This window comes from Hydra vulgaris, chromosome 13 (genome assembly GCF_038396675.1).
Source record: "Hydra vulgaris chromosome 13, alternate assembly HydraT2T_AEP".
Taxonomy (NCBI): domain Eukaryota; kingdom Metazoa; phylum Cnidaria; class Hydrozoa; order Anthoathecata; family Hydridae; genus Hydra; species Hydra vulgaris.
The window spans coordinates 57,590,398-57,616,866 of record NC_088932.1 but is presented as its reverse complement, the minus strand read 5'-3'; the positions used below and the strand labels follow the sequence as shown (position 1 = coordinate 57,616,866).

General features: G+C 30.2%; 2 protein-coding genes across 2 annotated transcripts in view; both read left to right on the top strand.

Moving 5' to 3' along the window:
- Window positions 1–9,772: 9,772 nt before the first annotated feature.
- LOC136090047 (THAP domain-containing protein 1-like) lies at window positions 9,773–10,372 on the top strand. Its single transcript, XM_065816155.1, has one exon. The coding sequence runs from the start codon at window positions 9,773–9,775 to the stop codon at window positions 10,370–10,372; it is 600 nt and encodes a 199-aa protein (XP_065672227.1).
- A 13,506-nt stretch (window positions 10,373–23,878) lies between these two features.
- The window catches only part of LOC100212972 (synaptotagmin-4), a 29,462-nt gene continuing 26,871 nt past the window's right edge, over window positions 23,879–26,469 (top strand). The window contains exons 1-2 of the mRNA XM_065814974.1: window positions 23,879–23,957; window positions 24,038–24,224. Of these exons, the coding sequence (XP_065671046.1) occupies window positions 24,209–24,224 (16 nt within the window). The 5' untranslated portion in view covers window positions 23,879–23,957; window positions 24,038–24,208. The remainder of the gene's footprint in view (window positions 23,958–24,037; window positions 24,225–26,469) is intronic.

Sequence of the window (26,469 nt, the reverse complement as noted above, 5' to 3'; positions counted from 1 at the left end):
ATTCACCCAATAGACAAGATAAGCTTATCTAGAAATGTATTCAAAGATGAGAAAGAATTAACTTTTAGAAGAGAAATGCTACTTCTGTTCTAGGCTAGCTCAATAAACACTACCTCCATACAAAAACAAATGAATGGCTGCCCAAATCCTAATCTGTGTTGTTACATGTGCTGAAGCCTCTTGTAACGGCTGCTTTAGAATAACATTGTTAAAATCACGTGGCACTAGTTCTAAGATATCTGCAGGAATCACTTTAGTTTAGACAAAATTTACTATTTTAGAAACGGTAAACTTATCCGAGAAACCATTTAGTTAGGCACGTGTGTAAAATTTTAAATTATTTTCATTATTGGTTATTATAAATCATTGGAAAGAGGCTAAAATCAGCATTAAAATAGTGAAAGTTTTGTAACAAAATAACAATTTAAAAAAAAGTTATGGTCATTCATGTAACAAAATTTGATTAAGGATTGCTTGATAAAACAACAACCAGCTTTATTACAATATTTTAACTTAGGTAAATATTCTGCTACAAAAAAATAGGTGTCTGCTACATAAGCTTTTTCAATAAAATTTGGCATGCACGTTTAAATAAGTTACAAACTTTTCTCAAAAAACAAAACTATTCAAAAATGAAGTTTAACTCTTCTACTTTTCAAAAATGTCTATGCTGATATAAATTGCTAAAAAATTACACTAAAATACATCCTTACAACTCAAACGCGAAGCGCACTTTGATAAAATGGTCGAAGATTTTGATTACATAATCGGTGCCGTAACTCATTGGATACGCACGTACCTAATTGAATTGCTAGAAGAAAGAAAGGTTCTTGGAAAGAATTTCCCGGTAGGGAAATTCTTATACTATTTTATGCTTAAAAAATAAATCGTAATTTGTATATGAAAAAAATGAGACCTTTAAAAACCCTAACCCTCAGTCGTATGATGTGCTGAAGCCTTTTGTAACAGCTATAACAGAATAACATCATTAAAAACACGTGAGAGACAATAAGTTTATCCGAAAGTTTATATGAAGGCAAGAAATAATTAACATTTAAAAAAATGCTAACTTTATTCTAAAATTGAAAAAGGAACTACAATATGTACATCAAAACAAACGGATAGCTCCCTAAACTCTTACCCTTTCCCTCACCCTCACCCTCACCCTCAGTTGCTGGATGTGTTGAAGCTGAAAACAGCTATTACAGAATAACATCATTAAGATCACGTGACACAATGACAACCCTGACCAAATCCTGACCTAGGCCTGACCTTGACACAAAATTAAAACCAAATTAATCGCAAGAACTTCTTTAAGGCTCATACATCTTAATACATATATGCTAAGATATATATACAATTTATGTAAGGCTTATATCATCTTAAAAATACAAAATCTTAATAAAGTAATATAACAAAAATTACAAATAAAAAATTCTATTATTTTAAAATGTAAATATAGAATTAGTAACAGTTAATAAAGTTTGTGCGCACAATGAAGTAAATATAAACAAATTTTGTTCTGAAAATTTATCAGTACCAAGTGGTATTATTTAATTGACAGTGCTGTCAATTATATAACAACAAAGTTTAACAAATAATGATTTTCCTAAACTCTGGAAAAAAGCATAGACTCATGATAGAACATGTCATTGTACCACACTATAAATAAATAAAAACACATTTGCATGTGCTTATATTTTATTAACTTAGATAATTGTAAACAATTTTAAATTTATTATTTTAATATTGAATATTACTATTTTACCTGACATGAGCCATTGTCATCATTTCACGGAGCTTGCTTAAGATTTTATAGAGCATCTTATCTTGAAACGCACTGCAATTATAACCGAAAAAATTTCTTTAATATAATTTTTTCAATATATACAGTAGGACGGGTCATACTTTTTTTTTGTGGCTATAGCATAAAATGTTGTTCTATTGGTCCAAAATCTAGGGACCATAAGATTTTTTAAATTTTTAACTCAGTAAGTACTTGTAACTTGTAGTTGAAAATAAGGAAATAATGTGAAAACGCATACCAATTTTATATATGCATATTCTTATTAGTGTTCACTACGTTTAGTTTATATTACGTTTCCTCGTACATGAAATGATACTAGATAAGTCTAAGTAACCATAAATTAATCATACATAACCTTAACTCAACTAAAAGGAATCCTAGTATATCGCAAATTTACCCTCTCATCAAACCCTGTATTACGGTAATATATGTGTTTAACATGTTCTGTTTTATATTTTAGATTGTTTATAAAAAGTGATTATTAATTCTTGCTACAACAGGGTTAATTTCAATCATTTGTTTATAATCAATCTTTTCTGATTGTCATCTGATATTGTTTGGACAAGTTGGTTTCCATTGTATTGAGTATTAATAAATGGCGTCCGTCAGCACAAGACTTTGGACTAAACACTCAGTTCTGAGCCAGCCTGCAGTTATAAAAAAAATTAACTTCCTACATCTAGTTATGTTTACAGACTGTATGACTACTACTTAAAGCACAATAAATATGATTGTATGCAGAAGAGAGTGACAGCTGTAGCACATGAAGTTGTAAGTATCTACAACACTGTGAGTATCCCAGTAATTGACACAAAGAGTGCGGTCAACCGTATAAAGAAATTGATTGATAAAGTTAAGGGTCTTGCTAAATATCCCAGTTCTAAGAAGACATCCATCAAATACTAAGACTGTTTGAAATCATTACACACTGTATTTGATATATGTACTTGTAAATGTGTTGACAGCGGTATAAAAGAGAATTCGCAATGTATTTGTCCGCTGTCGCATAAAATACCTCCGACAGGATGGTCTTTCTGGTTGGACCAAAAAACTGAAAGGAAAATGTGTATAGGTGCTATAGATATAAAAGCTAAAGGTATGTTGCAGAAGAAAGAAATGAGAACAGGCGTTTAAAATTTGAGCGCAATCAGAAAATAAAATATGAGACAAAAATAGATTATATCTACAACAACATGAGTGATGATGCTGATGATAATGATGGTGGTGGGGACGTAGAACTTCAACTAAACATGGATAATTAAGTTATTGATTATGAAATTTCCAGTGATGAATCTGATGATGGTATTGCAGCACCCAGAAACATGAAACCATATCCGTGGTTGTGCAAAGCTTTGGACAGATGCAAGATTAGTAACAGAGATGCTTGTCTTGTAGTGAATGCAGTGCTAAAAGATATGAAACTATTGTCAGCAGAAACTGCAATAGATCCTGCAAAACTTCGACGTCAGAGAGGTCTTTGGCGGCAGAAACAAGTTTCTAAGCATGCTGCCGAGATGCAAGAATTAATTTGTATTGTATTTGATTGGAAGAAAGACTTAATTTTTGTTGAGAAGTCTGGTATACGTAGAAGCATAAAGGAAGAACATTATGTTATTATATCATTTCCAAACAATAACTACATTGATCATGTAATGCCAGAAAAGGTAAAGCAGCTGACGTTGCAAATGAGATATTATCAATAATTGCAAATTAAAATTCAGCAAGTACGATACAAACAGTTGTTTGTGACGGTACAGTAACCAATACAGGCAAACGAAATGGTAATGAAATGGAAAATTGGAGAAAAGCGTTGCAAGACCACTGCATTGGCTTGTTTGCCTGTTGCATGCTAATGAACAACCATTTCGGAAATACATTTCTGCTTTTGATGGAGGATGTACAAGAGGTCCTGGTTTTTCCAGTGGTGTAATTATAAGTGCGCTAGACTTTGATTTCAAGGATTTACCAATTTCAAAGTTTAAAGCTATGTTAGGAAAAGTGGTTGAGATTAATGATGAGGTTAAGAACAATCTAAGTACAGATCAAAAGTATCTTCTTAGAGGATGCTTAGCAGTGCAGCAAAGTTATACAAATAGTGATGAAATTAGGTCTTTACATAACGCAATGCCAGGAAATTTAAACCATGCTAGGTGGCTGACAAAAGCAAGCAGAATTTTGAGATTATATATGTCAAAAGAAGTCTGTTCTCCATCATTATACAAAGTTGTACGCTTTATAGTAAATGTTTACGCTCCTTTATGGTTCAATATCAAGAGTCATTCTTCTTGCGCTGATGGTGCAAAGAACTTTTTTTACTTGCTAGAGCAGTGTCATGAGCTTGGAGCAGAAGATTAAAAAATATTAGAGCCTGTGTTGCAGAACAACAACTACTTTGCGCACTCCGAAAACATTCTTCTTTATGGTGTTTGTGACAATGATGATTCTGTGCGACATTTCTGTTGTGAAAAAATAATTAATTTGAGAAGCAATTCGTGTAGTTCTTCTGTGCGTGTTTTTGATAAATCAAGTATCAAGCTAAACGCCAATGCTTTGACTTACGTTGATATGATTGACTGGACTACAGCTAACCTCACAATACCACCATTGCTAGCAGCTATTGAGAATGAAAAAATTCAACGCTGTTAGTTTGATTTCCTTTTTGGTATACCTGTCACTCTCAGGCAGTTCAGCGAGCTATCCAAGATATCTCTGCAACAAGCTCAACCGTTTTTGGACATAAATTGCGACATGGAATGATTTTACAGTGTTCTGCATCAAGAACAGAACTAGTTAGCTGTAAATCAGACTTTTTGTATATTACGTTTCATTATATTGTTTCATTGAACTAATAATATCTAGAACTTTACCATTTAAATGAATTTTATGTTTCGACGTAGATAACACCCCCTTATCGTTGACAGGGCCGAAATTAAGGGTGCGCATGTTATTTTTTGTTTTTTTTATAGTAAGCAAAAAATGTTTATAACACCCCCAAAAAAATACTTCTTTGCGCTAGCCATGGATATGGCTTTTGTACCATATTAAGTGCTTGATGAATTTCTTATGTTTTTAACTGTAAGCCTTTAAAGGGTAAATCTTTGTGGTAAAGTTGAAAGTACAAGACACCTGTTGTTTTAAATGTTTTTGGCCTTTTTACAATAAGTAGCACTTAGAGCAACTTTTTAGACCATAGCCAGGTTAGCAACTCTAAAAAAAAAGTATGACCCACCCTAATATACAGCCAGATAAACATATATAGAACACAAAAGAAAACTCATATGTATATTATTTTATTCTTAACATTGCCCAAAAATATTTAATCTATAAACTAAAATGTTTAGTATATAATCTATAACTAAAATGTTTAGTGTCCCCAATTAGATATTACTTCATTAGAAAATGTATTTAACATTTAACTTAACAAAAGTTAAACAAAATCAACATTTGAACAACACTTAAACACTAAAACAACATTTAACAAAAATTAAACAAAATCATCCATTCTTGAGACAACAGCTTTCATTATTCTTTACATTAAATTTTTTACAAACTGCTGCTCTTGATAATTTCTTTAAGCCACCGAGTATTCTGAGCTACTACTTGAGAAGGATGCATCATTCTTTTTAAAGCTGATATCATAAGCTAAATGATTTAAACAATGAAAGTTATAAATTATTAGATGATCAGAGTAGAACACTCTGGCATTGTTCTAGCAGCAAAGAAGTTCATGAACATAACCTTATTGAGTCAACTAATCTTTTCTGTACAGTATATGAATAGCTACACCTAACCTAACAATTAAAAAATGGATCTATTTTTTTTTGCTGAGTATTTGGTTCGAAACCACCTGCCCACAATATAAAAGAAAAGTTCTGGATTCAGAGGCATTTTACAACTTCATATATTTTGGATTTGGTTTTACAAAATGGTTTACATTTAAGTTCTATATGAATGTATTCTTTTAAGGAACATAAGTAAACAGTTAATAAATTAATTAGTCCAGATAATTATCAAATGAAAAGCAGCCCTTTTTCCAGATAAAATGTATATTTTTAGCACAAGCAAGGATCTTGAATTGCAAGGAGAGAGAGAGAGAGAGAGAGAGAGAGAGAGAGAGAGAGGGAACTGCTGCACCATATCTGCTTTAATTGACTCCAAGACACTGATATCCTTGTGATAATTTTTCTGATTTTATCCTCCAATGTTTTAGCAGGGAGTACTTGTGGCCATAAAAATTCATTCAACCATCATTGGTTCTTTCCACCTTACAATCATATCCATAATGACCATTTTAGCAATTAAAATAGAGCTTTAGCTGGTGCATCACAAATTAAAATATTTTATCTTTGACTTGTATGACTTTTCTATTATTATCAATAATCTCATTTGCCATCAGCCCAGCCGGCACAAACACGTCTTTTAGACGTTTTTCTTCGCATCTAAAATGTTAACACTTTTGGATATCTAAATTCAGATAAATATAAGACATCCATTAGCAGTCATCTTTTAGACCGCTTGAGACCGCTATTTTTAGTTGTCTCAAAGATAAATACAATTAGATGTCTTATAGTTATCTGAAATTAAACGTCTAAAGGTGTTTACATTTTAGATTCTCCGTATGCATACTTCATGGATATGACCCCTCCCAACCAGTACAAACACGTGTTTGCATACGGGTATGGGGAAGGTAGTCATCCAAAAACTTATGATTGCGTACAAGAGAGAGAGAGAGAGAGAGAGAGAGAGAGAGAGAGAGAAGAGGGGGGGGGGTGTTAAAGAAAGCAAGTATGTACGCGGTGTGACTAATTCTCATTTGAAATCTTGATTTCTTATTTTATTAACAGTCAATGGTTATATGCTACTAATACTGTCTAATGGTACACTCTCCAACTAAACCAATAAAGAAGTAATATGATGCAACTGAATGCAGTTAAAGAAAAATAAAAAATAACAACTAAGTAAAAACAAGATAACTGCGAAGAAATATTAAAAATAATATTCAATGCAAAAAATTAAATTGTTAAATAAATCTAACAAATAAAATATCTGGGCAGATATATAAACCTAACTTTATAATAACATCTGAGTTTTAAGGCATTTTCAATAGTGTCATAACTTGTGCTGGAAGATCTACACAAAAGTGATTAAAATGTAGTTACTCTTGTTAGAATACGGAACATTTAACAGCCCATCAGTTAGGTCTTCTCTAAATGTCAGCAAACTATCTTTATAACTTTCATAATTACTGCTTTTACAATAGATGGTAACTTCTTAAATCTTTTTTGCTGCATTTATGGATTTTAATCCTATTGTCTCCTAATTATGGATTTAAGTCCTATTATTATGGATTTCAGTTCTATTAAGTCCTTCAATTAAGTCCTATTAACTGTTTATTTTAGCAACCAGAATATTTAAATTCTACATTTACAACATAGTTACAAAGGGTATTTATTAACTGTGCTAATTTAAAAGTCTTTCTTCAAGCATTGCTGAATCATTTGCGCTTTCCTTCTACTTTTGGAACTTTTAAAATGATTTATGCTTAAAAATTTCATTGATTTAATAATTTTTATGAATGCCTTGTATAACATTTGTTTAAATAAACATTTAAATAAACTGATTGTCATAGGCACGTTAATTCTGAAAATATAAAACGGAATTTGTTATAACTATACAAACTTATGACATTAACAAGATAAATATTGGAAAACGTTTTCAACTTATTAAAATTATTTAAGACGGGATTGTTTTTGAACTCTTAAAGCTGCAATTTGTTAAAAAAGAAATGCTCCCTCTTAAACAAAGGGAGCATTTTTTTTTAACAGAGTTTTTAATGCATGAAACTCACTTTCAATTAAAAGTGTAACAGCAATAACAGCTTTCAATCAATGGCTGTGTAGCAATCAAACATAACTACTGTAATACTGTAACAAATAGAGTGCAAAACAACACATTCACTGGGTCTCTCACAGCGCAAACTTCTACTTCTATTACTACTAATACGCACTTAATTAACACGTTCGTATTATTATTTTGAGTATGTTATTTAGTTATAAATTGTAATTATAGGTCAATCAAAGCAGGTGATGCTGCTTGATTTTAACCACAATCAATTACCAAAAATAATGTTATTTATAATCGTTATCTTAAATACAGATATCCTTTTTTAAATAAGTACTAAAATCCAAGCCGTATAAAGACTAATAAATAATTCTAGAATAGTTTGAGTGTTTTCGAATAAGAATAGGTGATGTGGCAAATTATTGGTACGTGTGTAAAAATTTTCAATTATTTGTTGATATAATTATTAAATATCATTTAAAAGAGCTTTAATTTAGTATTAAAGTGGTAAAACTTTATAAAAAACGAATTATTCTACAAAGTTATGCCCATTTAAGTATCAAAATTTCATTACAAGGATTCCTTAAGAAAACTGCAACCAACTTGAGAAATAACGACAGTTTTGTTATAATATATTTCCTTGTTAAATTGCGCATTATTTTGTATCACTTAACTTTTCATTCAAAACAACTTTAAATATTTGGTAGCTCCATTACGTGCCAAAATAGAGTATGAGCGTGCCAATATTTTTTGATGAATTTTGGCAGGTACATAGAAAAGGATTATACAAAATTAAATGCAAAGCTACAAAAATAAATGAACATGCCTTCAACAAAAATTCACTTCAATAACTTAAGCAAAGTTTTCAATACTAATAAAATCACTAAAGATTGCAATAAATACTTGCAAATACTTACAAAAAATACTTGCAGATACTTGCAAAAAATACTTGCAAATACTTGCAAAAAAATCACAGAATATAAGAAACGTAAAATACTCTACTTTTGAAATAAAATTCAAGTTGATACAAATTTCTTAAAAAAAGGACTACAAAATATACCCACACAGCATCTACTTCGTACACGCTGTTAAAAAGTGGTCACATATTTTAACATTAAAATCGATGCCGTAAAAGCTAGATACACACATAGCTAAATATTATTAATATATTATTCAACATATTCATATTAAAAATAAGTCATCAAAAACAAATATTTTACTTATTAATTTTATCAACTTAAATGGAATTTATTTTAATAAATTATTTTAGTTGCAGCATACAATAAAACAGTTCATTTACTTGGTCTTGCCAGTTTTTTATACTTTTTCGCATATCTTTCAGCCATCTTAAAAGTAATCAGCGTTGCCAGGGTTTTTTCGGCATCAAGTCAAAAATAAATAAAAATAAACCAGAACAAAAAAAAAAAAGAAAGAAGCTAAGTAGAACTTTTTTATTCAAAAATTTGGTTAAGTATTAATCTCTAAAACATTTAATAAAGTTCCGCCACGTGTACTTGAAGGTCGCCATCATTTTCGCGTAAATTTCATTTCCGACCTTTGAAATCACTGATTCGGGAATGTTAAAGTCTTTACAACAAATCTTTCGGCTTATTAAATAAGATTTTACGCGAATGACTGCATCAAACACATTGTTTGAGATTCTGTTTCTCTGTTTGGTTTTCAAATAGGTGACCTGTGAAAAGACTCTCTCAACAATACTGTTAAAAACAGGTACACACAGACAAGTAAGGCTTAGTTGTCGGAAATGTCGCAAAAAATGTCGACATTTCCGACAAGTCCCTTAAATCTATCCAGAATTTAGCAGTATTTTTAGGAACTTCTTTTTCTTTAAAAATGTTTGACTCTATTCAACGATACTAAGGATGGCTCTTTTACTTACTTTTCTTTTACTTACTCGAGTTAATTTTTATCAATGATATATTAAAAATAACTAGATGTCTAACTTCCGCGTATTTTTTGAGGCAAAAATCGGCCATTATGGGGGGCAAATTTAAAAAATAGTAAATCACGGTTGTTTGGATCAAATAATATTCGATATTTAATATTCAAAATTTATAAATCATTGTTAATTTTTGTGCTGCAGCTGGTTGCACAAATAGAGCAATGAAAAACGACGACAGAGCATTTCATAAATTTCCAATTAATAATAGGGAACTCTGTAAAAGGTGGATTGTTGCTATAAAACGTGAAACATTTGTTCCTACTGAGCACAGCCGCATATGTAGTGATCACTTTTTACCTTCAGATTACAGTATACTTGATTTTAATAACAAGCCTAAATTAAAACCTTTTTCTGTGCCATCTGTTATTATTGATTCAAAACCAAAAGTCAAAAGAAAGTTTAGTTCTATATCGCCACAAAAAAATAAAAAGAGACTCATTAAAAAAGTTTCAGAAACAGGCAGTCACCATCACATCGATTTCAATTCGGATATAAGTGATAACAATAATGTTGCTGCTAATAGTAACGAAATTTATATTAATAGTGTTATTTTAAAAACAACAGAGAGTATTGATTGCCAGGTGGATATAGATAGAAGCTTTAATATTATCGAAAGTAGTAACAAAATTATTAATGATGATACTATTATTTCTAAAAGTACATTATCGACTAAGGCAAGTCCAACTAAAGCTAAATTAAAGGCAAAAATTAAAATTCTTAAACAAAAGTTGCGACGAAAAGAAAAAAAAAAAATTCATTAAAGGTTATGCTAAAAAATCTAAGCAAAAAAAAAATTGTTTCTGAAGATGCTGCTAATATTCTTTGTGAAAACTTTAGTGGATTGACTTTGATATTATAAAAAATCAGTTTAAAAACAATACCTCACTTCCAAAAAGGCATATGTATACTGATGAAATTAAAAAATTTGCAATAACTTTGCATTTTTACTCACCTAAAGCATACAATTTTCTACGGCCTATACTCCATTTACCTGCTTCAAGCTCTCTAGCCAACTGGACTTCCTCTGTAGATTGTGAACCTGGTTTTTTTGAAGATTTTTTAAGTTATATTAGTATAAAAGCAGAGACTGACATTAATTATAAAGGTTGTGCATTAATTATAGATTCAATGGCAATCAAAACATCAATTCTAAACGATAAAAAGACAGGTCGATTTATTGGATTTACAGATTATGGAAAAGATATTGTTGCAATTGAACCAGATACACCTGCTACAGAAGCATTGGTATTTATGCTGGTAGGATTACGAGGTCATTGGAAAACACCTATTGGCTATATACTGTGTAGTAAAATAACAGCTGAAAACCTTTCATGTCTTATTAAAAAAGCATTAACAGTTTCCTCTGATAAAAAAATGAATGTAAGTAGCATTACATTTGATGGTGTAAATGTTAACTTTAATTCTGTTGCATCACTAGGATGTACATTTGGAAAAAGACAAAAAAAAAAATTAATGGAAGATTTACTTTTGAAGGCTATAATCACTACTTGTATGTAATCCCTGACCCAAGTCATATGCTAAAATTAGCTAGAAATGCATTATGTGGTTTAGAGGTACTTAAGGATTGTGATTTAAAATACATTAAATGGAGTTATTTAAAAGCTTTATATGAAATACAGGAAGAAGAAGGATTAAAATTTGCAAATAAAATCTCAATAAAACATATTTATTTCTAGAGTCACAAAATGAATGTTAAGTTTGCTGCACAAACACTTAGTATTTCAGTTGCAGATGCAATTGAATTTCTGATGTTTTCCAAACATCTCCAAACATCAAGCATGCTGAAGGAACTATAAATTTTATAAGGGTCATCGACAAATTATTTGATATGCTGAACTCTAAAAATCTTTTTTCAAAATCGTATAAGAAAGCTCTTTTTTTGAATGATTATCCTTATTGGAATGCAATTTTTGATCAAATAATAAACTACTTATCAAAGTTGACAGATGCTAATGGTACTCCATTATTAAAACATAGGAGAAAAACCTTTGTATTAGGGTTAATTGTGGCTGCAAAAAGTCTTCAACACTTAGCCTAAGAGCTTTTGACTTTAAATGTTCATCCTTTTAAATTTTGCCTAACATACAATTTTTCACAAGATCATCTTGAGTTACTGTTCTCTTGTATTCGTGGAATGAATGGATTTAATAATAATCAAGATGCCCTCCAACTTAAGTCATCTTTAAAAAGAATTGCAGTTATGTTATAATACCTCCTATCATTACTGCAGAGGGTAATTAATGACTAACTATATATAAGATTATAGATTAAAATCCAACTAAATCTAAGATTTGAGTTAAATGTTAAATTTTAAAATCAAAAAAACATGAAATAAGTATGATTTTGAAATGTTTAACAAAAAAAAAAGCTTATTTTACTTAATTATTAAATTTTAAATCAAAATAACATCAAATTTTTCAGATATCTGTGTATCGATTTTTTATTGATTACATTAAATTAATCAATCTTAAGCTTCGTATTTGTTTTGTTTTGATAAATAGCGTAAAGATTTTGGCCCCCATAATGGCCGATTTTTGCTTCACTTTTTCTTAAGCCGATAGACATCTAGTTATTTTTAATATATCATTAATTTTTATCAAAAAGTAAATTACATACGTAATTTTAAACGTTTTATGTAAATTTACATTTCCGTATGAGTAATTAATTTTTTTAATACGACTTTTACTTTATAATGTAAGTTTTTTTACTTTCCTAAACAAGTTATGTAAAAGAAGGTTACATCAAAAAGCAATTTACTTTTACATATAAAAGTAAGTCACATGAAAAACCTGTTTACTTTTACATTATTAAGATATTTACTTTTGAAAATTACATTACATAATATAAAAGTTCCTTAAACTGTAATTTACATTTACCTATAAAAGTAACAAATTTAAAAAAATTATATTAAAAAAAACTTGCATATGAAAATAAATTACATAAAAGTAATATGCTGCCCAATGTAAATTAAATTTACAAATAAATAATATTTTTTAAGTATAAATTTTTTATTTTAAAAATAATTACAAATCTTTAATAAAAAAAAATTATATAAAATAAAATTTAAATTACATAAGCTTACATTTTATATAATTTGTAAAGTAAATTAAAAGCAATTTATATAAAATAAGTAAATAAATTTATTTATATTCTACAATAGCTTTGACTGGATCTTGTACAACAGTAATGCAAAAAAAGGAAAGTCCAGAATTCAGACAAAGCTGAAACATGGCAGTGAGAAGGCGCATATACCCTTTGGAGACACAGAAAAGGTTGACTATTTGAAAGCCATTTTTGTTAGGTTTTTTCGCCAATTCAATAAGAAAAAAAGTCATCTGCTCATAAGTATCCCAAGACCCTGCAAGTTTTAAGAACTACGGCATTTTATGAGCGTGAATACTATTTATGTAAATATCTTTATCTGAGTGTGGTATGAGTAGCCTAACTACAACAAGGCCAGTGTAAACAACACTAACTTTCCCTCAAGCAACTAAGCCCAGGACCGCGAGGTTTAGGAGCCTAAAGATGTATTTAAAAAGATTTTGTTGTTGTTTTTTTTAGTAAAAGTTTTTTTCCAGATAAACAGCAATTGGGCATCTGGACCAGTATGCCTACTGGCTAAAAATATTTTGCTACGCCACTGTGTTATATACAGTATTGGACAAAACATTTGCAACCAACATCGAACAATGCTAAAAAGTGTTCCTAATTTTAAATGTCTTAAAAAAGAAAAGAACTATACTATCACAACAAACAGTTCAGGAGTCTGGAGTCATAGGATGCCATGACATGAGCAATCAGCTGACAAATGACAGCACACAGGCAGAATTTCGTTGACAAGTGCCATTTTGCAGCGGACAAAACAAGTGCAACTTTTTTGGTTTGTTTCATTTTCTTAAGTCTGGTCCCTGTCAATGTCACGGAAATTTTTTAATAATTAAAGGAAGTATCACGAAGTTTCCAGAAGCATGCAGACGCTTACAGAAGTTTCCAGAAGAAGCATCTGGAAGCGACCAGTTGCATCCAGAAATATCCAGAAACAATCAGAAGCATCCAGGCGCATCCAGAAGCTTCCAGAAGCATCGAAAAGAAGCATCGAGAATCTTCCAGAACAGGTTCACACAGGTTCATTTTACTATATAAACCATGTAAATTGACATGTAATTCAGTCAGTATATGGAAGTCAATCAGTCAGTATTATCAAGACAGTTTATCGAAGTGAGTTTTATTAAAGCGTTCGAAGAACATCAATACAAGAAGTGAAATACAACAAGTGTTTCATTACATCAATACAGTCCACATCTAACCAAGACGTTGTGTTCTACAGAGCATTATTGTATCATCACAAGGTAAATGTAACACGGTAAGCCTTGAGTAGCGTGGTTATTTATTTTTATTATTTTTATGACTTTAAGTGCAAAAATGGCCCCCAACAGTCTTGGATTGGAACTAAGAAAGAACATTATTGGCGATTACGTAAGTGAAATGTCACAAAAAAGTATTTGTGATAAATATCGCGTGAAAAAATGGACCGTATCAAGGCTATGTTCCAAATATCGTTCTACGGGGAAGTTGGCAGCAGATAACAAAGGAGGAAGACCGCGCTCCACCACTTCTAGAGAGGATTCTATGATCGTCAGATCCGTCAAGAAGGATCCCTGGGTATTGGACCGAACAATCAGACGACTTGCTGTTGAAGCCGGATTGTTTTCTCGACGCCCTCCAAAGAAACCGCTGACTTTACTAAAAAACCAGAAGAAAAGACTCCTGTTTGCTACATCTCATATTGACTGGAATGTGCAGAAATGGCGCACTGTCCTGTTCAGTGATGAATCGAAGTTCAACATCATTGGGAGCGATGGCATTTGCCGAGTACGTCGACCAGCCGGAAAATGCCTCGATTTACGTTACTGCCATAAGACCGTGGAGGCAATGTAATGGTCTGGGGGTGTTTTTCTGCTAACTGTCTAGGTCCAATACATCGAAACGATGGAATAATGGACCGTTTCATGTATAAAAATATCTTAAAAGATGTTATGTTACCTCATGCTGAATGGAATATTCCAATAAAATGGGTTTTTCAGCCAACGACAATTGATCCGAAACACACTGCAAAAGTAGTCAAGCAGTTGTTTCAAGACAACCACCTATCGGTGATGGATTGTCCGCCTCAATCTCGGGATCGCAACTCTATCGAGAACCTGTGAGAGATTGACAACCGCAGAATTAATCGTGAAGGTGTTCGTAATAAGGATCAACTGTTTGAACAAATCTAAATGGGCTGGGCAGCGATTCCACAAAGTTTCATTGATCACCTGATCGAATCTATGCCTCGAAGATACAAGGCTGTGATTGACAACAAAGGATTTGCCACGAAATATTGATTGCGAAATACAGCTTGGTCAACATTTTGTCGAGTTGCAACATTTTGTCGAGTTGTTTTGTCCAGAAGGAAATCAACTTTTTTTAATACTTTTGAATAATTTATTAATTTTCGAGTACAAATAATGAACTTTGTGATGAATAAAACTTGAAGAACTTTGTCTCTAAACAGTTACATAGTTATTTCTCTAAATTGAAAAAATGCAGCATTTTTATATAAAGAAACTAAAGCATTATTTGGTTGCACTCGTTTTGTCCGATACTGTACGTATAACCCGAGCAGTAGCTAAGCAATGATTTATACGTGGGTTAAGAAATAAAACTTGTGGTGATGGGAGCTTGGAAAAAAAAATGCCCTAAATCATTTACTATCCCTACCCCAAATATGCAGACAACAAAATAATACCCTTCATTTTTTATTTTCTTACACGAAACTAAAGTCGACAGGTTTTAAAATTCAAAATTCAAAGGTTATACTTATTTAAAGTTTACACCGAAAGCGAATATGGTGGCTGTTTCAACATTTTCCTAAACATTCTAATGTGATATAAATAAGAACATACTTAAGTTTGGCACTTGAGTATGTTTTATTTACCAAAAGTATATTTATTAACCACAATCATTGGTTTTTCATCATTATATTAATATTACATCTCAGAATTTACGCAAGTAGTCATCATTATATTATTGGTTATATCTTTAAATAAGTTTAATATGCTTTATAACAACAAATTAAAAGACCTCATTTGTACGTAACTATTAAAAATACAATTAGTTAAAGATTGTGTTAATTAAGTAGTTCTAATCGGTTTGGTGGAAAAAGGATCGCCGCATTTTCAAATTTATGAAACCTTTTTACATTGATTTTGACACGTAATACTTGTATTTAAATCAATTTAAAATCAAATCTTGTATTTTGTTTAATTTATATTTTCATTGATAATATTTTTTTTAACCATTTTATTTATTTTTAAAAAAAATAAAATTATTCCAAATTTCAGTTATTTATGCATTATTCCTTCTGTTTTAGTATCTTATTTAAAAAAAATATTTCTCTTTTCCTAAAATACAAACTAAAACAGGAGAATTTGGTATTTCAGCTACTTATATATTATTTTTTTAGGTATATTCCCAAATATTATAAAACTATAATTACCAACTAAAATAAATATAGTAAAGTCAAACTCAGAAAAACACATGATCATCAATTTTTAATGACATGTTTTTAATGATTTTATTATATACGGATATTTAGTGGCTTGGCAATAAGACTATTTTTGTCTTCTTCTTGCCGCCATTTGTATATTTTACAAACGAAAAAGTAATTATTTGCAACGGCAAATTTAGAAAAATTATATATATTAAAAGTTGAAACGTATTAATTATAAATTAATTATCAAATTGGTTTACAATTAATACGTAACTGCTGTCATTAGGTTAACCTAATTTCGGCATGTTTTCTACCTATTGCACAATCTAACATCATGTGCAATCCTGTCCGCTTTCTCTATTCTATCTTTCTAACACGATTACTTCTATCTTAAGCTCTAAGATAACTTCTTTCTTCCAAAACTCACTTTACTCTCGGCCGTAAAGCGGTTATGACGCTCCTTCTTGGGGGGCTGAACATGTCTTTGCGTGCCTTGGTATGGTGGTCTCTGTATGGCAACTAGCCGGAGAAGAATAAACCACAATACCTATATATTAAAAGTTAGCTACTGCATTAAAGATGTCTTTATGTTATATATATATAAAAAAAAAAAAAATAATCAATGTCCAAATTAAATTCGAAAAAAAAATTAATTTGTAAATATTTTTTAAAAAATACAAATGATCTTGCAGATGAAGTCGGTTATAAAAACTTAATTTTCTTCGTTATTCTTCGACAAATTTTTACCTTAAACGATAAAGTCCGCGTCATTTGATTACCTATATTCACGAAAAAAAAGTTAAATTAACTTTCTCTCCAAACTTTTGAATGAGGAACAAAATTTGATTGTCAGTCGAAATTATAACTTATTTAAAGAATATTTTAAATCCCCTAAATTAATTTGGAAGGTTGCTCAAAATTTATATGGTTATAATTTTTGAACACTAAGAGTTTATTGCATGACATTAGAGATTTGTTAATGAACTTAAATTTAGTTTAAATGTTAAAAAAAATGTATATATAAATATTATAAACTCGTCGGTTTCACGCTAATGGCATGAAAGGGAGATAAACATTTTAGGGGTTTATTGTTGACAGACTCCGATTATCGCAATACTTTTGAAAAGCTTTACATAAATATAAATGTTTGGAGTTTGCTTCATGTCGTTACATAGAGTTAAATTCTCAATCAAAAACGAAAAGCTTGCTATGTGCCTGATTTTAAATATGTGATTGGAATCTGGTTGTTTAAATATTGTGATTTGCACTTTTGTTAAATTTTTAATTTTAATTTTTAAAAATTTAAAGTAAAAAAAGTAACAAAATTTTAACTGAAAAAAAAAGATCTTGATATGTAACTTTAAATAATATTATGTAACTTGATATGTAACTTTAAATTATATTTAACTCGAACATGTAATTTTAAATTTAAAAGTGCTCTTTAATGAACTGCTCTACTAAATTCGCTAAATTAATTAAACTCTAGTAAACTCGCTATATTAATTAAACTCTAGTAAATTCGCTATATTAATTAAACTCTAGTAAACTCGCTATATTAATTAAACTCTAGTAAACTCGCTATATTAATTAAACTCTAGTAAACTCGCTATATTAATTAAACTCTAGTAAATTCGCTATATTAATTAAACTCTAGTAAACTCGCTATATTAATTAAACTCTAGTAAACTCGCTATATTAAATAAACTCTAGTAAACTCGCTATATTAATTAAACTCTAGTAAACTCGCTATATTAAACAAATTAAAATAAGCAGCTGCTGTTATTATTATTATTTCATTTATTTAACACCCAATGTAATTTACAAGGTAAAAAAGAAAAATAAGAAAGTTATTTCTCGTGATTTTCACTTAAGAATTTTTTCTTCCAGAATTTGTTTAAAAATTCCTATTTGCTCTTTCGCATTCCAGCACTCTATTGCATGTTTCAAAGTTTGTTCAATTTCGGAGGGAATTTCACTTTTAGAAAGTGCTATTTTTATCTTCTTTTTATTTTGAATTATGTTTTGAAAATTTAGCATCCGAAAACGGCATAGGTCCTGAATATCGCCAACAAACGAATGTTTAAATAAATGGTGTTTCAGTTGTGAAAAGATAATGTCTGAAGTTGTTTTATTATTAAGAAGACGAAGAAACAAGTTTAATTTATTTTGTTGAATACTTTTTGAAATTACCTGGATTTTAAATAGCGAATTTGTATAGTTCTTACTGTGTTTTGAAACATTTAAAAGCGATTTTAAAGCACTCCTTCCAATTACATCTAGCTTTTTCATCAAATCAGAATTATTTTCACATATCTCCATACCATAAGTTAAGGTAGGGACTGCCAATAATTTATATATATAAGAAATAGAACTTGGGTGGGCAAACCGGATTCCAGATTGAATAAGAGTCTGAACAACAGCTCTAAAGTTTGAAATTTTTTCATCAACATTTGTATTATTGAGTGAAGCAAAAGTTGAATGTTTAGTATCCCATGTGAATCCCAGATGTCTAAGTTTATTCTGAAGATTTATTTTATTACTAGATATCGTTATCGTATTGGTTTGTATTTGTGCTTTACCTGAAAACAAGAATTCAGTTTTTTCGGCATTTATTTTAATACAATTTAAATTACTGTAAATATTGCATGTTTTTATCAGCTTTTTGAGACCAGAAAGGGTAGAGCTTAAAAGTATGATATCATCCGCATATGCCACCACACTAGTGAAGTTACCATATATCGATGTGCCAATAATACCTTGATTTGTAATAGTTTCAAGAAGACTTTCAGTGTAAATATTATTTAGGTGAGGTGAAAGAATCGATCCTTGTCTTACTCCTTGCTTTAGAAGAAAGGAGTTTGATTTACAACCTTGATATGAGACTGTTGCACTACTATTGTTATATAACGAAGAGATAGTGTTAACTATACAGAGTGGTAATTTTTTATCGAAATTTAATTTATCAAATAGGATATTCCAGTTGCAGCTATCAAAAGCTTTTTCTACATCTAAAGAGCATAGGTATACAGGTGAATTGTTGTTACTGTAATGTTTAATTGTTTCGCTAATTAGAAATTCAGCATGTAGCGTTGAACAGTTAGCATTGAATCCAAATTGTAGGGGGTGAGTATCTCTAATATCCGGACATATAATAAGGATTAGGTATTCTAGAACCTTTGTAAAAATTGGTATAATGCTAATACCGCGATAATTGTTCGGGCTATCTAAAGATTTTTTATACGATTTAACAAGGGGTACAATAATAGACGTCGACATTGATAATGGTGTCCATCCATAATTAATGGAGTAATTAAAAAATTTGATGAGCCATTTTGTTAAAGTATCACAATTTGCGTATTTCAAATGTTCTGCTGAGATACCGAAAGAGTCAGGAGATTTTTTAAATTTTAGGTTCGAAATAGCCCTAATTATATTTTCTTCAGTTATTATAACATCATCATGTTTTGTACACGGGGGAATTCTCCGATGATTTCCATTACGATGTGTTATTTTTGAAGTATTCAGTACTTTTTCGAAGTGGTTTTCAAATTCTGAAGTAATGGATTCTTTGTCTTTTTTATTATTTATGGTAAATAATCTAGAATTTATGTCTTTGTTTAAACATCTAAAAGCATTCCAAAAGTTTTTTGGTCTAATATTTTTTAACTTTTCAATTTTAGTATACTGTGCGCAAATTTTATTATTTTGAGCCAACTTGACGGCTTTGCGAAAGCTTTTACGAGCCATTAAGTAACGATTGAAAGTTACGGAGTTTAAATCTTTTAAAAAACCAGAATCCCTCCATTTGTTGAAATGAATTGAAAGAATAGTTTTAGAACGACTTAATTCAGGTGTCCACCAAGATTTTGAATACAAACATTGCTTTTTACTTTTTAAAGTAAAAAAGCTGTGTTTATGAAAAGTAATAAATTGTTTTTAAGTTAATTATTATTACTTTTTTAACTTTGAACTTTTTTAATTTTTTTTTATTAATCTTAATGTTAATTAAATCAGTTATTTAAAAGTTTTTTTTTTAAAGACTATCTGATTTATCGTTCTTGCTTTGGAAAAGGCTCTGCATTTTACAATTTTATTATATGTTTTGTATTTTAACTTCTTTTAATCAGCGTGGTTGTTGTTAAAAACTAATCTAACCAAAATAAAAGTTATTTCTGGAAATGACTAAATGGAATAATTGTTGTCTGAAATAGACTAACTAAAATTAGTTCATTCCAGACATTAATAGCTATTAATAAATAAACAAAAAAAATAAAAATTCCCTTAGAGAGGCTGTTACGACCAGAGCCGACCAGAGCCGACCAGAGCCGACCAGGGCTATTCCGAACGGGGGATGTATGGGGTGTCCTCTCCTCCCAAGCTGTTATATATGCATTTGAGTTAGCACATTTGTACATTTTTACATTTCAGTCGGCAAGTTTTGAAGTATAGTTGGGAAATATCACATATTGAGGACCTTTTTTATGTGTTTGTGCCTCTAGTTGGCAAAAAAACACATACAACCCCAACCCCCCATGTGAGACCTCTTCGGGACGACCCTAATAACGATCACGCTGAATAAGAGGAGCGAAATGCAGCAGCATAGCTACAATTACGGCTGACTTCTATACGGTAAACTTTTATCAAGGCCACTAACCTATTTCCTAACGACTTATTTGTTTTTGCATTAATTTTTGAAAATAAGCTTTCTTTCTAAAAAGTTATAAACCCCAACTTTAAAGAAAAAACAAAATATTAGAGAAAAATATATGGGTACGACCCCCCTTGCACAGGAAACACACATGCATGCTCATCGGGACTACACAAATGCTGTCTAGAAAAATAAAATCAGAGTCAAGTCTCAATGATAAAGTAAAGTCGAAAAAAAAGGAGATTCAAAAAGTGGAGTTCTCTAGTTGGCTCTGAAAACAATTTTAAGATTCAGCGCTCAAGCTAGTCTAGAAGGTAGTGAAAAATCAATTGCAACATTCCAGGACAACTGATAGCCGACAAACAACTTGTAAACTCAAACTAACGTTTGAAAAAGAATGACAAGTTTATTCTAGAGCACTATTTTAATTGAGAAAGATTTTATTTTTCTAATCATCCTTGTGCAGATTGGACACCAACGCAACAAAAAGGAGGTTATTAGGGTGCCCGCAACCTATAGTAGAAGGTTGAACAGCTTTTCTTACTATCTTTTTTCAACTTTATTATATATGACAAAACGCAATAAAGGATTATATCTGATAAACACTCATTCAATCAAATAAATTATATCAGATAGTTTAAATTACTTATGATTTTTTTTAAAACTTTTTTAGCATTCGATGCCTTTGCGCATAATAAAAATGTTATATTGCGTCATATTAACATGACAAAATACTTGATTGAAAAGACAAATACAAAGAAAAAAACTGGAGAAAAAAGCGCGTTCTAACAAACAGTGACTTTTTCAAGGTTTATACATGCATAAATAACTGATAGCTTAAATTTTTTTTTTTTTTTTGTAATTTATTTTGTCACTACTTATGTTTATCGTTACTTAATAAATTATGTCACCTTAACACCCCCTTAATCCCCTAATCCTGTCAAAGTTTCTTTATGGCTGTTAATCTATTTCTGCTCAACAAAAAACGAGAAATAAAAAATCAATGATTATTTAGCAGCCCCTACTACCACTCATGCGGCAGGAAACCCGTTTCTACACTATTCGTAAACCCACATGTCAACTATATTTGCCCCTAATTATAATAGAACTACCCTTATACGCAAATATTTATTATGATCCCCAACACAAATATTTATTATTTCCCATATACATCCGAATATTACCTGAAGTATTACCCAGAAGTGCCCTCAAACAGACAATGGATTAGAATACGCTACCAATCTCAAAATTTATGATAATCAACATGAAATGACTATTCTTTGAGAAAGTAAATAATGTAACTTACATTTTACTTACTTACAAAGTAAAGTATGAAATTTCAAAGAAAAATTAACTTTTATTTGTAATTGTAAATAATTTTTTTTTTCAAATTACTTTAATGTAAGCTGTTTTGCTAATTAGTTAGTTTTACACGTAAAAATAATTTGTTGTAATGATGTAGTTGTACTTTACTTTGTAAAGTAAGTGTTATGTTTTTTAAATATAATATTTACGTAAGTTTTCTTCATAAATAATTTTTTTTACATATAAAAAGTAAATTACATTTCGATGTAAATTTTTTACATAATTATAACCGAAATTACTTTTCAAAGTAAATTACTTAACACAACTTACCATGAAATGCATGTTACATTTACAAGTAAAAGTAAAAATGCAAATAATTTTTACTTGTAAAAGTAAATTACTTTTCAAGTAACATTTACTCATTTAAAAAACTTAACTTTAAGTAATTAAGCTTTACATGTTATATAATTTATGTAAAAAAAAACTAGTTACTTTTAAATGTAAAATATTATATATGTAAAATATTTTATATATAAAATATTTTAAATGTAAAAATATGTGGTAGAGGTGTAGTGGTAAAACGCTCGCTTCATAAGCGAGATGTTCCGAGTTCGATCCCCACTATGTCCTTGGTAGTACCGCGCACAACTTGTTTCTCCGCGCAGCGGCCTTGTTCGTCAAGGTTTGTGTTTCAGAGTTATAGAGTTGAGAGAGGGTTATAACCACTATTAAGTAGCCTCCTCATCTGTAGTGGCCTTCTCGGCTTTAAGGAGGTGAATAACAAAAAAAAAAAAAAAAAATAATGTAAAATATTTTATATGTAAAATATTATATATGTAAAATATTATATTTGTAAAATATTATATATGTAAAATATTTTATATGTAAAATATTTTATATAACTTTTGTATGTAAAAATACTTTTATATGTAAGTAAATTTAATATTTTTATATGAGTTATGTAAAGTAATTTACGCTTAAAAGTAATTCGCGTTTTTACACCAAAATAAGTAAAAGTAACCCAAGCGGGCACACGACGTTGGAATAACGTTGATATAACGTTGATTGACGTTGATCGACGTTGATCGACGTTGATCAACGTTATTTCAACGTTATTCCAACGTCGTGTGCCCGCTGGGACATCCCTAATACTGACTTTTCTGTATTGGTTTTGAATTTCTTGATTTTTTGTACCCATTAGGTGAGGAAAGGTAGCTTTGAAAAAGGAACCTTTTCAACTTGGGAAAGAACTTTTGTTGGAGACAGATTTGACGAGCCGTTAAAAATTAATTTGTTCTCTGCAAGTATTTTTTCAAGCTTGGTTATAGATCTCTGAAGAAAGTCATGACAGCGAATTAATACATTCGCTGTCACGATTTTCGCTACTCTAATTATTGTGAGAGTAATTTTTTCATTCTCTTTTGCCTATAACGGGCCCGATTTGCACGCTTTAAATTTTATGTTTAAACTTTTCATGGAATATTAGAAAATTTGGAATTTTTCGAAACACTTTATAATTTTTAAAATTGAATAATATAAAATAATTCGAAAAATTCCATATTATCTAACATTCCATGAAAAATTTAAACGTAAAATGTTTTACTTTTAGGAACAAGTTAAGTGCATGTTTACATTTGAATGCGTTGACAAAATCATAGATTAAAAAAAATTTCCTTTATGAAAACCAGGCATTATATTGCAAAATAAGTAAATGAGGTTTTATTTCTTAAAGACGTTGGGATCAATTTCACTGTTTACTTATTTCAAGATAACATTTCAAGCAACAGTTGCGCTTAGCAGCATTTTTTTTTCAAGTTAATAATTTATAAAATTTATAAAAGTAAAACTTAATTTTAATAAATAGTTTTACTCATTCTTTTTATATACATATGCATATTAATATATTTTAATAAAATTTAGTTAAGACAACAATTGGTCGTCTATTGTGGTCAACGCACAAATATTTACTTGGTGAAAATATGAAGACATTCTGCAAATTATCTTTCGCTCAATTAATATAAGTTTTTAAAGTTTTGTTGACGAAGACATCGATGTATTGAGTTTTTCAATTCTATTGGCTAGTTTAAAAAAATGATAACAGCAGAAGGTTTTTTTTTTTTATAAATATTTTTGTATACTACTTACTAATTACTCTGCCTAACTTTTCTTTACCAAATTTACTTGGAACTTACAGAATTACCGTAACCTGCTATGGCTTATATATATATATATATATATATATATATATATATATAGATATATATATATATATATATATATATATATATATATATATATATATATATATATATATATATATATATATATAGATATATATATATATATATATATATATATATATATATATATATATATATATATATATATATATACATACACATATATATATATATGTATATGATCTAGTGTTTAGATAGTAATAGATTTAAAATTTAAATTTTTGTATTAGTGTATTTTAAATTCATATTTAAAATAAAACATTTTGAGACAATAAAATTTATTAGAATTTCATTTTTGTTTGTTTACAAGATTTGACAAATGTTTCCATTTACTTCAGTTGAATCCATATATGTTTGTAAGTAAGTTGATCATTTGAAAGGTGTGATAGCATCGGAAGAGTTGTAACATTACTCTGGTCCCAGTCAATCATGTTAATGAACGATATCGCAGCCAGATTTAATGTTATATCCTTCTTATCAAAGACGCGAACCGGCATGTTACTATTAGTCTGCTTCTCTCTTGCTCTTTTATTTGTTCTACTGTAAAACGACGAATTTCCATATCACCATCACTAACTGCAGCTAACAGAATGTTTTCAGCATGCGCAAAGTAGCAGTTATTTTCGAGAACAGGACGAACCACACCCTGATCTAATGCATCAAGTTCCTGAAACAACTGAACTAAGTAAAAGAAGTTGTTAGCACCATTTTGGCAAGAAGAGTTTAATTTGATTTTGAATCAAGAGGGTCCGTAAAAGTTCAAAATGAAATGCGTTACTCTTCTGAGAGGTTCAGATGCCACCTCTCTAGACATGTAGAGACGCAAAATCATGTTGGCTTTTGTCAACCACCGAGCATGACTTTTATTTCTAGGTAAACTCTTCTCGAGGAAATCCACGTCCACGCTGTACTGCTAGACATGCTTTCAAAAAGTACAGTTGGTCTGTGCTAAGATCCTTCTTGACAGCTTCATCACAATCAGTCACCTTACCAGTTATTGGCAAATAATTAACGACAGGCAATTCATTCGGATCATATTCTAGAGCTGAGCTAAGTGTACCTGTCGATATGGAAGGTCCTGTAGTTCGAGCAAAATCCACGCCTGTCAAAAACCTTCTAAATGGCAGCTCGTTACAGTGTAGAAGGCATACCAACCACTGTAATGGTCTACCTAAGTTCTCCACCAATTTTCTTATATTTCTGTTGCTTTTACCTGTATTATTATTTGTGCCATCACACACAACACCTTGAATGCTTTCTACGGAGTTTGGCTCTGTAATAACTGACATTAACTCCTTTGTTATATCAGCAGCTTTACTACTTTCAGTAACTACATGATCAATGTATATGTTTCCTGGATACGAGACAATACTATAGTGTTCTTCTTTTTTACTTCTTCTACAACCAAAACTCTCAACTAATTTAACGTCTTTTTTTCCATCAAAGCTTATACAGCACAATTCCTTATTGCTCTGCATATGTTCTTCAACAAGAGTATCTCTCCAGAAATTCCTTTGTCGACGTAGCTTTGAAGGATCAAGAATTGTTGCTGAAGACAACATACTGAGGTCTTTTAAAACAGCATTAACAATAAGACATGTATTTTTGTTGCTAATTTTGCATCGATCAACTGCTTTACATAATTCGTTGTACTTGTTTATGTTCTGCATTGATACTGTCTCTTCCTCTGATGTATAATTACTTTCAGACGTGTTACGCTCATCCGCATCAATATCTTCCTCAGTTTCATATTCAACCTCTTTTGACTGTGCTTTATCACACACTGATTTCATAAATTTGCGTTTTTTTCTCTTTTCCAGTGTTGCTGTCGTTTCTTTGTCTACTCCACCAATTATCATATTCAAAAAGTTTTTCTGGTCAACCCAGAAATCCCACTTTATCAATAGAATTTTATTTGGCAGCAATTTTTATTAAGGCACGTGCATAAGTTCCTATCTCTAATGCCCGATGCATTTGCAGGTAAAAATGTCAAATAACTGCTTAAAAGAATTCAACTTCTCAGTGATGAGAACGTGTCTGATGTTCTTTTTGCATCTGAATATTTTTCAAGTATATGTACTTTATCCATAAGTCTTCTAACCCTAATGATTG

What these genes read in the sequence shown, in the direction of transcription:
- LOC136090047 (XM_065816155.1), top strand. Translation starts at nt 9,773, where the DNA reads ATGAAAAACGACGACAGAGCATTTCATAAATTTCCAATTAATAATAGG.